The 17,314-nt window shown below is 37.5% G+C and overlaps 2 protein-coding genes across 2 annotated transcripts; one reads left to right on the forward strand and one right to left on the reverse strand.

The window, feature by feature from the left end:
• Positions 1–1,454: 1,454 nt before the first annotated feature.
• LOC113675620 (vacuolar protein sorting-associated protein 35) lies at positions 1,455–13,319 on the reverse strand. Its single transcript, XM_027192214.2, has 16 exons — positions 13,264–13,319; positions 13,080–13,178; positions 12,896–12,992; positions 11,942–12,065; positions 10,767–10,952; positions 9,554–9,776; positions 8,929–9,216; positions 7,632–7,780; positions 6,941–7,148; positions 6,403–6,468; positions 5,845–5,934; positions 5,410–5,532; positions 4,987–5,166; positions 4,175–4,414; positions 3,857–4,000; positions 1,455–3,221 (listed from the first exon to the last, which is right to left on the reverse strand). Exons 1-16 carry the CDS (start codon positions 13,264–13,266, stop codon positions 3,042–3,044), a joined length of 2,400 nt encoding a protein of 799 aa, XP_027048015.2. The 5' UTR covers positions 13,267–13,319; the 3' UTR covers positions 1,455–3,041.
• A 74-nt stretch (positions 13,320–13,393) lies between these two features.
• LOC113675600 (ABC-type oligopeptide transporter ABCB9) lies at positions 13,394–17,216 on the forward strand. Its single transcript, XM_027192191.2, has one exon. The coding sequence runs from the start codon at positions 13,593–13,595 to the stop codon at positions 16,035–16,037; it is 2,445 nt and encodes an 814-aa protein (XP_027047992.2). The 5' UTR covers positions 13,394–13,592; the 3' UTR covers positions 16,038–17,216.
• Positions 17,217–17,314: the final 98 nt, after the last annotated feature.

The raw sequence follows: 17,314 nt of genomic DNA on the forward strand, positions 1-17,314 counted from the left end.
GTTGATTATCCTTGATACGCAAAACAACTCCCGCGGAAGATGAGAAATATGATGACAAAACGCCAGAAAAAAAAAACTCTCCAAGGAAGAAGGCAGGCGACCAAGAATCTTTTGTTTATGTCCGTGCTTTTAGCAGTAGGTGGTACCTTCTCAGATTTTTTTTAGTAAAATGTCCCAAGCAAGTCAAGGTTGTAACTCAAAGAACAACAGAAGACACGGCGTGTACGACCTTGCTCATGTCCTGCACTTCAAAAATGTTACCGCGAGACAGAGTTTATCCTTTATCTGCAAGCTAAAACTTCCGGACAATTTTCATGCAATACAGTATGCAAGTGTTAAGGTTTTAAAATGAAAAATTGAAATCGAAAGGAAAGAGAAAAAAAGAAAAGCTCCACACTCAAGTGTACTTAGTCAAGCTTGAGAAAACTTCGGTATGCACATTTTGTTCTCTTTCCATTCTCTTTTCCAATCACCGGTGGAACCGATGACCTCCCTTACTTTCAGCTCACCATGTAATTCACGCTACCTGACACTTCTTTATCAGGAGAACAATCGGCAAAAGCGCAGTTAGTACAACTGAATGTGAAATCACTTTCTTCTGTAAGAACTGGAGGGAAATTCAAAATCATTGAAAAGAAATAAGCGAAGCCAGTCAGTAAATTTGAGACAGTGATGTCTTTCTGCTTTTCTTTCACTCACTGGAACTTTTCATTGAGATGAGTTCAGTAGCATTTAACTTTTGTCTGTTTGTTTCTGATTATTTAGCCTCTTTTTGAGTCTTTTTTTTTTTGCAAAAAAAAATCTCTGTGTTGGCGTGTAGAGTGGTGTGTTGCTCTTACCAATCAGATCGCCGCATTGGGGTATGTATCTCGCATCAATCATATCACAGCATTTTGATATCTTGCACCAATCACAGCGATTGGGTATTGTTTTCTTGTAAATGATGTCATGTAATCAGGGGGCTCATTTGATAAGTGCCATGGTAGTGGCCTTCGCGAGAGCCTCGTCGATTAAGTTGAGATCTATCGGAATGTGAAAGATTCGCATCATTTGTATCATCACTGGGTTAAAAAAGGTTTTTTCCGCTCCTTTACTCACAACTCACACACCAAACAACTTATATTCCATTACGTAACATGAAAAAAACGTCCAAAGTCCTTTCAGAACATACACAATCCTTGCACTACATGAACATTAGGCAATTTTTCACGTGCTTGAATTGTATTCCACTAATCAAATTCCCTTTTGCCAAATTGGACTTCGCTGTGTTCAATCACGTATTATACACGCATTGTCCAACCCCACTGAAAAACAATTCACACGGAAGTTAATGCCACTAATAGTGAATTTTTTCCGCGCAATTCTTCCGCGTTTTGACTTTTCTACGAATAAAATTCGCTCTTAGCTACCTGGGTAAAGGATGCAGAGCTTCTTAGAATGAAAAGCCGCAAAAATAATTAAAAATCCATATTTATTTGAAGAATTTTGGACTTTACATCGATATTATGCTACAGTTAACGGATCAATAGGAAAAAAAATCACTAACTTTACCTTAAAGCGATATCATGAAAAAAGCGAGCTTGGATGCAATTGAGTCCCAGGAATATTATCACAGTTTTCTGTCAGGATCTCTTGCTGTCTTCAAAAATGTCCATGAAATCAAATTCATTTTTAAACAATGTTTGCTGTGAGGCCATGTTAATGAAAATGATCTTTGACCTCAAGCTGTTAGAACTAAAGTTCACAAAAAATGGATTTAACCGTGGTCTTATTATGAAAGTAGGTGTAAATAGAACACAGAATGCTGCCCAGGATTCCACGCCAATATGGTTGAAATTTCATAAGATAAACAGAAAAAAGCTCTTTGGCTGAACCATGAAAAACAAATCCTGCTTACAATCTTTAAATCAAGTTCAGAATAGCCACCTTAACATACACAAATTTGGTTTTCTTTGACTCTTTACAGATAAACTAAAAGTACTTCTCTTGACTACGAAATCCATAATCCCCTTCATAGTCGCCCCGCAGCAAGCTGTGCGTGACAAGATCAGATGAAGAGAAATTCGAGCGTAGAACCCGACTAACATCGTCATTCCATTCTTCCACTCTGATTCCCAACTTCAATCCACAATTACCGCATAGACTTACATCAAGATTTGGACCAGCCGATGAACATAAGCAAATATTCATAAACATAGGTAGTTAATCCCTTTTTTACGTCGCATGACAAAATATCACATAGTGACAAACGCGAAAATACTAATCAGTAGGTGGTTCTCCCAGCCACTAACCCCCTTAGGTAACGCAACATCTTCTGGGTGGAAAACGTACAGAACCTCGATTAAGCGTGAATTAAACGGTTGCAACAAGGTTACACTGCAATAGAACTAGTCCGGTAAAATTCTTAAATGAACCTAACTAGGTATTGTGTTTTTCTTCTACATATTTCCTTGACCACACGATATTTGGCAAAGATTTAACCAAGCAGATTGGGAACCAGGTAAGTTCTAGTCCGACGAACTCTTCAGACTTCTCTTCCATGAATTCTTCGCAATGGTATTGAATGAACATTGCAGCAAGATTTGATTTCGTTTACGTGAGTCAATTAAAGTGACATAGAAGGCTTCACGTCTCATTTCAAACCAATCATCGCGGCTTTCATAAGTGAAAAGGAAGAGATCTTGGGCAACCTCGTTTTCATTTTCATGGCAACCTCGTTTTCATTTTCATGGCAACCTCGTTTTCATTTTCATGGCAACCTCGTTTTCATTTTCCTGGCAACCTCGTTTTCATTTTCATCCACATTCCTGCACGGCACATAGTGGCACCTCTCTAGAAACACACCTTGCTCTAGGAACACTAACTTTGGTCCAATAAAGGGACGCCTGTATTCATGGAACATTTATGATGGTCCTTCGGGCCTCCCCCAAATAAGAGATCCATTATAATCAATCATGTTGTCAGTTTGTCTGGCAGCACTCTTTCAATTTTACTTGTTATACTACTTATTTAACTAAAAATTATCTACTGGGCAATAAATTTCATATCTTTATCTCTTCGTATGAAGGCGAGTCTTCGTCTTGTGATTCTTTCTTGATCTGCACATGGGCTACGGTGCTTTCAAAGTGCTTTCTTATCAGCTCCGTTTCGTCTGTTCCTTCTAAACCAGGAAGGTCCTCACGTATTTTCTCCAGCAACTGATTTATCACCGTAACCGTTACCTGATATTTGGAGAAAGAAAGAATACGTCACGATGACAACCCTTGATATTACTGTCCAGGGATTTCTTTGTTCGTTAACGCGACATCTTTCATTTTAAATCTAGTTACGCGACTTCTCTCCTTTCCCAGTTCCCTTCAATAAAACCCTGATTTGCCACGATATCTAGACTTCGTTTTGTAATGACTTATAACAATCCTTTTAAGGGGGGCACGTAGAAAACATGATCGTTACGTTCTGAGCCTTTTTAAGTTTATAACTTTGCTTTGTGTAGTCAGACGTAAACCCAGAAACCGACAGATTTTTCTCATGTTGCAATTCGTTCCTACCCTACTTATCATCCGTAGTTGATCGGGAAAATGCTGAGGATCAAATCAAGGGACCTCCCCAATATTTCTTTGAAATAGCTTAGCTAGTTCTTTTATACACCCCTTCGAAGTAGCACACCTTCTTTCCTTTTAGGTTCGTGTGCGTTCCCCCCTAGCTTAAGTAGGGAGTGACACGCACGCCAGAGATATGACACACAGGTACGCGGACGTCTGTCCTTACAATAGCTGCCATCCATGGAAGCGAATGAGTCTTTCGTAACTATAATAGCGTTTTTAAACATGAGCTAAAAATTTGATTGGTATATTACCGTGTCTGCTTTCTGTTCAAAATAGTAGAGGTAGCGATTGAGTACTTCCACAAACAGCTGCACCTGAATGGTGCTGTCCATGCATTGATTGGCGATTCGAACAGCTTTCTTCAGACACTCTGTGACTCGCTTGCTGTCTTGACACTGAAAAAGAAACAAAAAACGCTATTTCAAAAGCCCCAAATCAGGATCATGGTAACAATCACACGAAATAAGTCCTAACTCTTAAACCAGGAGTCCTACTGCAACGGATCTTATCCCGGTTTCATTCGCATAAAGTGAACACGAATCGTGTTAGAGCGCGACAAATACCCTTACCTCTCCCCCGTCAGCTTCGCGGCTTTTTCCAGACCAGAACAAGTGTGAACACACCACAACTGCTCTGCACTGATCCGGTTTCTTGAGCAGTTTGGAGGCAGCTAGAGCACACTGAGTGCGCAGGGGTTCATGGTTTTCCTCGCCGAAACAGCTCATCTTTTCGAATGTGCTGATTAGCAAGGTAATGGCGGCCAGCTGGGCTTTTGAATCACTAATTTCATCCTCATATATTGCGAAAGCCTGAAAATATAGACGCAAAAAGGTAAGGAACGAAAAGTCAACGGGCTGAGAAATGAAATCTAATCATCTAAAATTCGATACTCACAATAATCGTTCAGAGTTTGTGCAAGGAACGCCCAAATAAAAATATGCAATGGCCACTCAACATTAATTAAACACCACCTCTTACAGAGAGTCATTTCTGATTTCGATGCAGTTTTCGGCATCTCTCAAGCCTTCTCTCACACAATTTTTCATAGAAGGGAGCTTGAGCACAAAAGTTTTTAAGACACGGACGGCAATTGGGAGTTATGAAATATTGATATTTTCCCTGGCCCGTCCCTCAGGTCTCATTTCTAACGCATTTCAAATTAAAATTTCAAAGTGCGCAAGAAGTCTTATTCTCTTTCCCGTGGCTGGTAGTGTCGCAAAACCTCTTTGATTATGTTCCCTTATCCTTTCGTATTCCTATACATCCTCCATGTACGGGACGAGGGCGAAAAGAGGTCGCCAATCTCTCGAAAAGAAACGGTAGAAAAGACACCAATATCTTTGTAACTACAAGATCATAAATAACGAAAAAATGAACGAACCTGGCTCATGAATTCATAAGCGACTGTTTCAGCATTAGAAAAGCCCGCTTGGTCAGCTACAAGTGCACCTTGGAGGAAGAGCCTGAGAGACAACTCAGCGTATTCTGCTTTGGCGAGGGCTGCTATCGTCTGATGGCAAAATTGAAAAATCTTCTGGCACTTTTTGTCCCATTTATCGTCCTAGAAAAATACACACGCAGATAAATAAATAAATAAGTAAATAGACAGCAAAGCGCACACTTCACACAAAGCTGCAATGTTTTCCTTCACAGAAAAATGGTTTGAGCAAAATTTCTCAATTCAAGGAACTACATATTGCCGTAGGTCTTCCCTTTGCAGCCAGCTACCTCGACTCTTTTCAAATCAATATATTTGCTACTTCTGTAGGCCAGTGAAAAACTTAAAAAAGCAGAAGAGATTTACCTCGTCTTGTGCATCTCTGTACTGGTAGGCAAGCTGAAATGCTGAGAAGACAATTGGAGGTAGAGTGAACTTAATCCTCTTCTCTCCACCGCTTCCAAAATGTTTCCTTGCTGCATTGAGAATCTAGCACAATTGCAGACAAAACAAATCAGGAAATTGCTGACAGCAGGTGAAAGCTAAAAGCTGACACTAAACTTCTATTAATTACAAGTGACAGTGAGTGCTGCTTTCATATGATGAAAAAACTGAAAATTTTGGGGCACTTTTTGTCCTGGACCTACAAGTTACCATCTAAGTGTCAATTACCCCCCCCTCCCCCCTGAGACAAGAAAAGTTCTTTGCCGTCTCTGTGTGACATGTCCTGCATTGTGTAATTAAATACCCTCTAAATGCACATAACATTTAAGTGTCAGGAACAAAGAACAAAAAACTCACCAGATACTGTTGGTCAGGACTGTCACCTCTCAACAGTGTCACAAATTTTCCCATTAGACTCTGTTCCTCAATAAAATCCTCAGGATCATCCTGCATGAGATGAGACATAAAAACAAATTAAAGGTCATTGCCTTTTATCATCCTAACTGCACTAAATATTTCCAACAAAAATACTATTAAAATACTGGTGAAAAACATGGCAGCTATCCATCGAACAAGTCAAGTCCATATATAAAAATAACTCAGAAAGTTGCCACAACCCATTCCAGTTTCTGTAGCATGACACATAAATATTTTACCTCTCCCCTGGGCTGGGATGACAGTCCATTGAAAAGTACCCACCACATTTCATCAGATTTCCCTTAAAGATTCCCCCCTACCAATTTCTTTTCCCAGATGAAGAAAGGTAGTGTTTAAGTTCACTGTCTAACCCAAAAAAAATATTATAAACAATTCCACTTAGGGTTTGAAACCCAAACTTTGATCCAGAGTCCAATTCACTTTTTATTAAGACACTGCATTGTTTACATGAGAGGTTCTCAGTAGAGAAGTACTCACTTGTTCAGAGGGTTGGTCTTCTTGGTCGCAAACCAATGTGGAGACAAGGTTCAGCACTGAGTCAACCTGAGATAAAGAGATACAAACATGAATTCTCCGAACTCAATGTATCAGATTCCTTTCAAGTCAGTTTTGAGAATTTATTAATTCATTAGAATTTCCTAGAGTACAACCAGAATATATATAGGCAAATGGAAAAAAAAGACAACAGAACATAACATCCATTCAGAGAGACGACCAGATTCTCAGGAAATTCACAGAAGTTAACTTGACTATTCTTGTTCCACTCCTGCATAACTTGCCCTAACACATCACAAGCTACTGTCTAGCAACAACTTCATCAGTTTTCCTTCAAAACATGCCTCTACCATTTATAACCCACACAAAGAGAGGCATTGCATGAAGAAAATGTCTTTTCCAGGAGAGTGCACAATAGCCTGGAATTGAACAAGCACTTCCCAAATCCAGAATCTAGTATGCTCACTAGACAACTACACAGAAGTCGTACTTCTATCATAACTGACAGTTTTTCACTCACCTGCTCTTGGGTGGGGATTGTGATTGCACTTTCTACAGCATTGGTAATCACATAAAGTGACATCTCTTTCCTTGAGCTGAAATCAAAGTATTTAAACAATGGAGCAAAGTATTCCAGCTGAAGAAGTGTGAGAATGTTGCAGTAGGAATCAACAGGGATCTTCAGAAGTCTCGTCAGTTCCTTTGAAACTGCATTGTTCTTGTCCATACTGGAAATAAGAAAAAGAAAAAAAATTCTCACATGGCTGTCACAAGATGTACATGTATAAAATGTAACAGAGCAGATTTGTTATCAAAAGCAAACTTAAATGAAAACATTGCAGTAGAAAAATAATTTTCACAAAAATGAAAAAAAAAGAAGGCCCCAACACCAGCTGCATTTCAGTCCAATTCCAAAACTCACCTTTATGAGACTTTCTTATAAAAAATAGTCATATTAATCAAAAAATAGTCATATTAAATGAGATAATCATACAGCAGGGATGATTGCTTTTTAAAAGGATCCAAATAAAGTAGCTAAAATGTTGTAGCAACATACATTTTAGGATGGAACTGTCATGGGTATGACTGAGATTTTAAAAAAGAGACTATTTTTCTTTTTCTAATCAAAATCCTTACTTGCCTGGTTAATTTTTAATTACCTATGTAGGTATAAAGTAATCTACATAACAGAACATGCTTTTATGGCTTACTGAGAGATATCAAGTTTGCTGAAAATCTCAGAGGTGTACTGTAGAACTTTGTCGACATAATCCACTCTCTCAGGGTAACACTTTAAGGCAAGGTTAATCAGGGATACTTGAAGAGAAACAATGTCTTCTGTTGGCATCTCACCACGTGCCTAAAAATAAAAGTTATGGAGTAACATGCAGAAGTTATACATCTATAAAATGTTACTTAATTTCTAGTTCCAGTAATATACTATTATTGCTGAATAGTCTAGTAGTGTAAAAACTCACAGATAAGCTGCACCCTGAATTTAGCAGCTCAAATTTTGGAGAAAAAAGTTTTTTGAAAGAAATCAAAAGAGATCCAAAGTTGAGTCTTGAGAAGTCTTCTTCATCCACTGTTCATCGAACATAAACTCACAATTAACACCGCAACGGAAAATACTTCAAAATCTTACCACAATTTTAGAATTTTATTATAATGAACATCATTTCTACCAACTTTGACATATCATTGATCTTTTTCTGGTATTTGTTGACAGGAATTTCTTCATTCAACACAGTTTTTCCATAGATTTTTGCATTACAACAAGAATGTGAGCGGAACATTCAAAGCTTAGTTACCAGGCATTAGATCGAACACAAAAATGGACATTGGCGTCGGCATTTACGACACCTTTTTCAAATGCTCCTGCAGATAAGCTGCACCCCAATTTCTAGTGAAGAATTTTGGAAAAAAGGTGCGGCTTAAATGCAGGTTTTTACGGTAATCTGTGATAACTTAAAAAAAGTGTTATTTTGGTTTGGCACATGACCTAATGCTACACAGTATGTATCCATAACTTCTCTACAGATTAAAAAAAACAGGAGTCTATTTAGACAGTTAAAATATGGCTAAGAACCTTATTCTACAAAGTCTAGATTGCTTTTTAAATGCTGACAGATATTACTGATAAAATAACCTTGTGACTTTTTCTGAGAGAATAGCAAGGCTGTGTTAAAGTCACTTTCATCTTAATTTATTTCATTCATACTGAGATTTATACTTTGTTTTTGTCTCTGATTGGACGAATGGTGTATTTTCACAGTTGTTCACTTCCAATCTTTGAATTGAAAAGTGAAAAAATCTCAGTTTAAATGAAATAAAATATCATGCCATGGAAAGTGCTTGAATGGTTTTTATTCACTTGTTGCGATGCATCAAAAAACTAATTTGTTTGCTGCATTCACTCATTCCTTTTTTTGATGCATCACAACTCATGGATAAAAATCATTTGCACGCACTTTCCATGGACCAATCTCTATTTATCACATCATTTACCTGAACAACTGAAGAGACCTGTTCAGACATCACATCAAACAATCTTATATCACTTGGTATTCCGCCATCTTCTCTGTTTGCAAATAAAGCAAGTCTATCAATGAGTGATATGATGATGTTCTTGATGTTCACTCTTTCATGAAGATCAGCACAAGCATGGAGGAAACTGCTTAATGTCCTCAGGTGGAATTCATCCGGAAACACTTGAATAACACACTCCATGAGGTATTCCTGAGCGATTGGATCTCTGCAACTCACTATCTGCTCAAATACTCCTGGAAGGACATTCTAAAGAGGTAGCAGCTACAAGGTTAATTTGGTGATTTCTACAGAGCATAAATGTAAAAATGACATTGGAGTATCCTAATAGTCAATCAATAAATATATTAGAGATCTGTGATATAAGGAAGTACAAGGTACTTCTTCTCTGTCTGAATGAGAAAATAGATTATAAATGTAGTCTGTCATGGCCTATTCCAAGTCACCATGTTATCACCTCACTAAAGGTGCTGCTCATGTACAAAAATGTGCTAATCTCTGAATACTGATGTTAGGGCTTAAGGGATTAGCAGTCAGATTTTGGGAGTTAAATGAGTTGGCAGCAGCAATAATTAGATAAACTTACTTTTTTGTAAGTGTCAACATTAACTCCATCAAGTTGACTCAGTCTGACAAGGTTAGTTCCCACAAGAATGCGCAGCTCTTGCCGCTCTCTCTCTCTCTTCTCTCGATCACGGGTGTGGCCTTGGTGCTGTATCCGAACCCAAAGTTTATTCATCTCAGCAAAGTTTAAAAGCACAAAGGATATGGAATCCTTTACAGTGCCATCTTGGTGCTCAGAGTCGGCTCTGCGAACAAAAAGTAAGCTATGAACACTCTAACCTTACATCATTTTAATTGAAACTCTAACTACATACATTCCCTTTACCTTAAGGTCAGTTTTACCAAACCCTTTTCTTGTTAGCAGTTTTTTTTTTAACCATTCCTTGGAAAAGTCAATTCTACTACTTGTTTTCCTTGCTTCCTGCAGACTGTACTGGCTTCTATCTTTTTCACTTTTCTTTCCTAGGCTAAGAATGACTCAAGTATGAAAAAGCTAAATTTGTGCATAGCATGACAAAACCCTTTCAGGATATGTTAGTCAGAAGAAATTGCACAATCTTAATCTGTACATCCATAAAGAGCTTCTCTTTATCCCCTCTTTCTAGGTCAACTTGGAATGCAAATATCATTTTTTTGGAGGATGGAAAAAACAGAGAACCAAAAGAAATCAAAATACTGTAATTTGCATGAAATTTAGTTAATTTTACCTTTTTCAAGATAGCTTTAAATCTCAGGTTTTAGACTGTTAGATAAATGAACTGCAAGCTTTATAGCTTCAACAATTTTCATTTTAGAATAAAGGATTTGACTGATTGATTGACTGAAATACCCTCATGACAAGGAAAAGGAACCCAATCAAACCACATGTGAAGGAGGGGAATCCAACCTCTGCCACAGTCAAAAGTAGGGGGCAAGTACTTTGCTGCTGCAACATTTCTGTTCTCCCAAAGTTTCAACCAACCAGACATGATACATGTAAGTTCGTGAATTCTCCCTATATTTTTCATAATCTAACCTTTACACCCTAATATCAGTATGCAAGTTCTCTATGCTGTTCTCTAAATATTTCCAATGTAACTAGAATTTTTCTAACAATCGAGAACTTCTTGAGTTCACATTTATTTAATTTATTCTCAAAACCTTGATGTTTGATTCAGAGGTGATACAGTTGTGAGAAATTAAATGCACATCACTCTTTAGGGTTTCAGGGTTAACAAAGAACATTTGTATCTTACACTGGTTCCTCTTCTCCAGTATCTGGCAACATGTTCCTTGTTGACTGTAACAAGTAGTTACGAAGAAACAAGCCTCTCAGAGGGTGCTGAACACCTCTACACATTTCAACCAAGTCCTTCAAAATATCCCTGCGAGATGCTTCATTGGCCTTGATGTAAACTGCTCCAACAGTTATTAGCAAATACCTTACACAAAAAAATATCAGAAAAGAAAGTTACTAAGGCAAACAGAGTTATGACTTTAAACCTTTTTATTCCCAGATACATGAAAATTCTCATTATCATATTGGTTTGTGCAGCACAGGATTGTTGTCAATTTTTTTTTCCATAGAACATTAAGGACAATAAATCGCACAGATTAGTGACAATATCCAACCAGAGAAATATTGAAGTTAACAATTATTTCATCATAAAATAGTTGTAAATGTATTTGATTTTCAGCACAATAAAGTAACTGGAACAAAGGGGAGAACAAAGTAAACCTGACCTGACATTCATTTTTTACCATAAAATTCATATTATAGGTTGTCACATCACTAATTTACCAGTATATGCTTCAAATTTGACAATTTCCTCAAGGTTAAAAATAATAGTGATCTTTATTACATCCATTTTGAAATTGCTGGTGATCCTTACAATCTGATTGGATCTCAGAAGTGCAATTTATTCATCAATTGCACCAATTTTTTTCATCTAAATCACATCTTTTTTCCAGCCAATGGCAAACCTTACTTAAGAACAGCAACCAATCAGTTTTAAAGCCTTGTTTAAAGAAACCAATCACATTAGAAGGAAATAAAAGACAGCTCTTGCAACCCTTTTACAAACCAGCTTCATACTGGATCAATAAATTATTTGTATAGACTAAAAAAAATCCTGTATTTGAGCAACCTAATTTTGTATTTTCAAAATGGATGTACTAAAGTGGTAAACAAACTTCCTGTTGTGCAATTTTTGTCTGAAATCATACTTGTGATTTCAAATCAAACTTGTGCTGCACACTTCTTCAATTTAGAAATCATGCATATGATTCCAGACCAAATTGCACTCCACACAGTTCAATTACCATTTTCAAATCTACCTCAACTGCTCACTGGACTGGAAAAAAAACAATGCATGAAATATATCAGTCCCATGCGCTGTACAAAGCATTAATGCAGTTTTGAAATACTTACAATCTTGGGACAATGTTTCCAGCATATTGAACAAGTTCATAGAGATCTGCCACTTTGCGGCCCTTCTGGAACTCGTCCACAAGGAAAAGTTCAAGATGCCGCAGCTCATCAGATATTGCCATATCTTGATATTTGTTAAGGATTTCACTTAGTTGCTCTTCACAGAGTAGTTTCAAGAGCAGTAAAACTGTTAAGGCAAGAGGAGACCAAAGTAATTTAGAAGCCCAAAGACACCTGTAATTCCTTTAAGACAGGCCATGTCTTAGAAGATACTTGCAAGAAGTGTCATGCCAGGTGATCAAAAAGGCTGCAAGGAGGCACATTAGAAAGGCACTTCCCAAACCATTTGAGAATAAAATCCATGCAAAAATCACATGAACCATCAATTTAAATAATATTTCTGAAAGCTAAATTAAAAAATTATCACCATTCTAATCTGCTCAAGATCAATCAAGACAACCAACTGGGTGGAAAAAGAAATGCACAGAAATAATTTTAAAAAATTTCTACAAATCCAACAACTTCCCAAAAGTGAAAATAATACAATGCTTTCTCCAACAGTAGTCTACCAAATACAGCTGTGATCAATAGTTAATATTAAGACAACATCATGTAAATCTGACGATGAGAGAAAAAAATCTTTCTAACAAGTTAACACAGCGAAGGCTTCAACAACAGACTTACTTTAAAAGAGAGACACCTTGCTCTCGGGAAACACTTAACATCCAAAGGTTCGAGGAGACCAAGATAACAATTGAAGAACTGATCAAATTAACACATCAACTCATAAAATTCCCGCGAACGATTAGAAAAACTTCAATTAATAACAGACATTTAATCCGGACATAAATTAGTAAAATATGAATCGTTTAGGAATAAGGCCAAATGTTGACATGTTAAATCTCGCATCAGTTTACATAGGAAGCTTGTCAGTACCCAGCACAAAAAGGATACACAACTCGTAGTAACTCTTTGGTGACAGCATCGACGTTCGCAATTCGCTTAGCATATTTGATGCGTGTTTCAAGCCATCCATAAGCTTTGTCTTGTCCTGCATTTGTGAGTTCAAAATTGGTAAAGGAGAAAAAAAAACAAAAACAAAAGAAAGGTGGTATTTCCGATAAGGATCGACACCTACCAAACATCGTTTCATCTGAAATGACTGAGACTTCACAACTTGGATGGCCTCATCCAAGAGTTTTTCCTGGTCCTCTTGCGAAGCTGCTGCAGTCACCGGCTACAAAAAGAATCAAATTTAATACGCACGTTTAATTTGAGAGTGTGTTCCATAATTAAAGCAAAAAATCGCTGACGAAACTAACCATCTTCGCTAAATTCTGCCGATCGTACTCTGTAGCATGCAAGGAAGTAGCACGTGACCGCGATTACTGGGGGACACCTCCTAGTACTCAGACCTCTCCGAGTATTTCCGAAAGAATACGAATGTTTCGCGGCAAAGTCGCGAAGACACGAGGCAAGCGTTGTACCTTTTGCCGGATTAAGTCTGATTTTTTTGCCGGGAGTAAGTAAGATTACGTACCAACAACGTTGTTAACACTCAACAGAGACGTTCGTGAAGTGAATTTTCCAGCAAACTTTGCCAAAACCAAGTTTAATCACTTTGTTCACCTGCACCTGTTTATGAAAAATTATGGCGAATTGCTCGCGTGGACATGTGTTGACCAAAGTGCTCTTTTCCTGCTTTTTGGGAGCAGTTATGGACGCCTTAATATCTGGTGTGTTGCTAATTCATGGAAAGTACTTTTCTAGTTTTAATACCCATTCGCAAATGGAAGAATTCAAATTTTGTTCATCGGTTTTTGATTTGTGGATTTTGTCTTTGGTACGCTGTTGTACTTTACTTGGTGCCGCCTTAGGAGTACTGTTTTCTAAACGCAAAATGGAAGCAGTTTCTAGAATAACTGCATTTAAGAAACCTTGGCTTTATTACAGTGTTGGAGTTGTTGTCTTCGTTGTAACCAAATTCCTTGTGAGCACGGAATGTAACTTGGACAGAACATCGAAGATTTGGTTTTTGTCATTCCTGGGATGGACTGTAGTTGGCACAGTGATTGCTAATGGTCTGTGGCATTTCCTCTCTAAAATCAAAATTACGGCCTTATCTTCAGAACAAGACACTGGTTCGATACAAGGAAGAGAGGGTCTCCTCACTTTTCACGACTTTCAAGATTCAGAAGAGAGTGGCACCAATGGGAAGAAAAACAATATTTCTGCTTGGAGACTGATGTCTTATTGCAAGCCAGACATCCCTTACATTTCTTTCGCATCTGTTTTCCTCTTACTTGCAGCAACTGGTGAAATATTCATTCCATATTATACAGGACAGGTCATAGATGCCATTGCCATTGATAAGGACAAGACCAAGTTTATGAATGCTATTCTCATTATGACCCTTATATCACTTGGCACAGCAATTTCGGCAGGCTTGCGTGGTGGGCTGTTCAACTTGATTGCGGCAAGATTTACCAGGAGAATCAATAATGTTTTATTTGGTTCTATTGTGACACAAGAAATTGGATTCTTTGATAGTACAAAGACAGGAGATATTGTCTCACGTCTGAGCTCAGACACTACAAAGATGTCCGATCAAGTTGGATTAAACATCAATGTGTTTCTGCGTAACTGTGTCCAGTCCATTGGTACATGTGTTTTTATGTTCAAACTCTCTTGGAAGTTAACTACTGTAACTCTGGTTGGCTTGCCCTTGGTTGCATTTATCTCAGACATTTATGGAGACTACTACAAGAAGTTGGCAACAGAAGTTCAAGAAGAAACTGCAAAGGCAAATGAAATTGCAGCAGAAGTTGTATCTTCTATGAAGACTGTTCGCAGTTTTGCAAATGAAGATGGTGAATATGAGCAATATAGGAACAAACAAGATGCAATATATAAACTTAAAGTCAAGGAGTCCTATTTGTATGGAGGATACAGATGGTGCACTGAAATCCTTTCCCTTGCCATCGACGTCATTGTTCTACTCTATGGAGGTCATTTAGTAATGAAGGGGGAACTGAGTGGTGGATATTTAGTATCTTTCATTTTGTATCTACTTCAACTTAGCTTTTATATAGATGAAGTAGGAGAGATATATACAGGTCTTATGGAGGCTGTTGGTGCCTCTCAGAAAGTATTTGAACTCATTGACCGAGAACCCAAAATTCAGAACAGTGGCATTGTGACTCCTAGTGAAGTTTCAGGTGAAGTTGAATTTCAGAATGTTTCCTTTGCATACCCCACAAGACCAGATATTACAGTCTTGGATAGTGTGTCGTTTAGCGTCAAACCAGGTGAAGTGATTGCTTTAGTTGGTCCTAGTGGCGGTGGAAAGAGCACCTGCATCAGTCTTCTGGAACACTTTTATGAGCCAACTTCAGGTGAAGTTTTGATTGATTCAATCCCAGTGAAGAATTTTGATCACAAATATTTGCACAACAAAGTGGCTCTGGTTGGTCAGGAACCTGTACTGTTTGCTAGGTCAGTCAAGGAAAACATTACATATGGTCTTGGTAATGATGTTGAGATTGACCAAAGTTTAGTAGAAAATGTGTCCAAACTTTCCAATGCACATGCTTTTATCAATGATTTGCCAGAGGGATATGATACAGAAACTGGTGAAAAGGGCTTGCAGTTATCGGGTGGTCAAAAGCAAAGAGTTGCTATTGCTAGAGCATTAGCTCGTAATCCTCGAATCCTCTTGCTGGATGAAGCTACAAGTGCTTTAGATGCAGAAAGTGAGCATCTTGTCCAGGATGCAATTTACAAGAATTTGACTGGCCACACAGTATTGATAGTGGCCCATCGTTTGAGTACTATTGAGAAAGCTGACAAAATTGTTGTTATTGACCAGGGTCAAGTTATTGCTCAAGGAAAGCATGAAGAGCTAGTCCACCAAAATGGACTCTATGCAAAGCTTGTGAGCCGCCAAATGTTAGGGCTTGAAAGAAGGAATTCTTCAACTGATGATACACTGCATGTTGGGTTCAAACATGTAGATCAGAATGATTCAGAGAGCCGTAATGGAAGCAGTTCCTCCTATTCTTCTAGTCCACACTTCTCAGCTTTGTCTAGAAAGTGACCTTGTGAGCCTGTAAAGGGACTTCAGCAACATTTATTTTGGGTTAACTTTCAAATTTAACTCGGAAGATCTGCTTATTAATTATCTCCTTTTGCCACTACAAATTTCTTGGTCCATAACTTACAAGAATTTGGTGTTGGATCAAGATAACAACCTCTAAGTAATAATTTTGAGTATTCTCATTACCTGTCTTCTGGATGATGTATGGATATTATAGGGAAAAGTTACATGTTAAAAGGGAAGAGTTTGAAGGGAAGGAAACCTTAAAATTATAAATTTGGTTTGTCAGGATAGATATTGGTAATGGCATAGATTTGTTGAAAGATGTGTCAATGAGTCCTGTCAGCATTTTTAAATGCATGCAAGTCAGATTTTGTGAGTTTCAATATTGAATAGAGAGCATGAAAAGTTAAGTTGCATTTTATTTTTATCAAATGCAGTTTGCAGAAAGTGTTTATATGGTGAATCAATTTGCTTTGAAAGATTCAGATTGAGTGTTTAGTATGAGTTTCGAGTCTCTTTTGAGGAATATTGTATAGAAATTGAACGCTCATTCTGACATGTTATAATCAACACCCTCTGCATCTTAGAATTTATTTTAATCAACTGTATCTTAAATTTCACGCAGATAAACCCACACTTACTTGTACTCTGGCCAACAAAATGATTACACAGAGTTGTTGAAACATTATACAATTTTTTCACGATTGAATATCATTTGGTTGTTTGCAGAAAACCTCCATTTTTAATAGCAAAAATAATGGTTGAATGAGAAGAAGATCAAAATGAATTACCTATGATGAACAGAAATTACACAGGCTAATTTTTTGAAGATGCTTAGGCTATAACAGGCTCCTATAATAGTTATAATGGTGATGAAAATTACCATTCCATAATGTCATTTTGTGCATGTTGACACACCAACCTGAGAAATGAACATCTGTCAACAATATTTTTGATAAAAAATCACTTAAACATTTTGCAGAGAGGAACAAAGCCATAATTTTGAAAGCCATCTGCAGTTTAATTGTAATTGCTTAATCAATATATGTTAAAGAATGTTATTTTAACTATTTTGTGAGTTTAAGATGTGACTCTTAGTCCACTGTTACAGTTTAAATAAGTTATATATTTTGAAGTTCTGTGACGAGAATAAAGTTTGCCTCAGTCCCCAACAAAGGCTTCCCGGTATGAATAATCTTGTACCCAGCTCCTAAAAAGTAGAAAGTAGACATGGTGAAATGTTATCTGCCATCTCACTGGCTGTTCTTTTTGCT

Source organism: Pocillopora damicornis, chromosome 3 (assembly GCF_964200805.1).
Source record: "Pocillopora damicornis chromosome 3, jaPocDami1.2, whole genome shotgun sequence".
Taxonomy (NCBI): Eukaryota; Metazoa; Cnidaria; class Anthozoa; order Scleractinia; family Pocilloporidae; genus Pocillopora; species Pocillopora damicornis.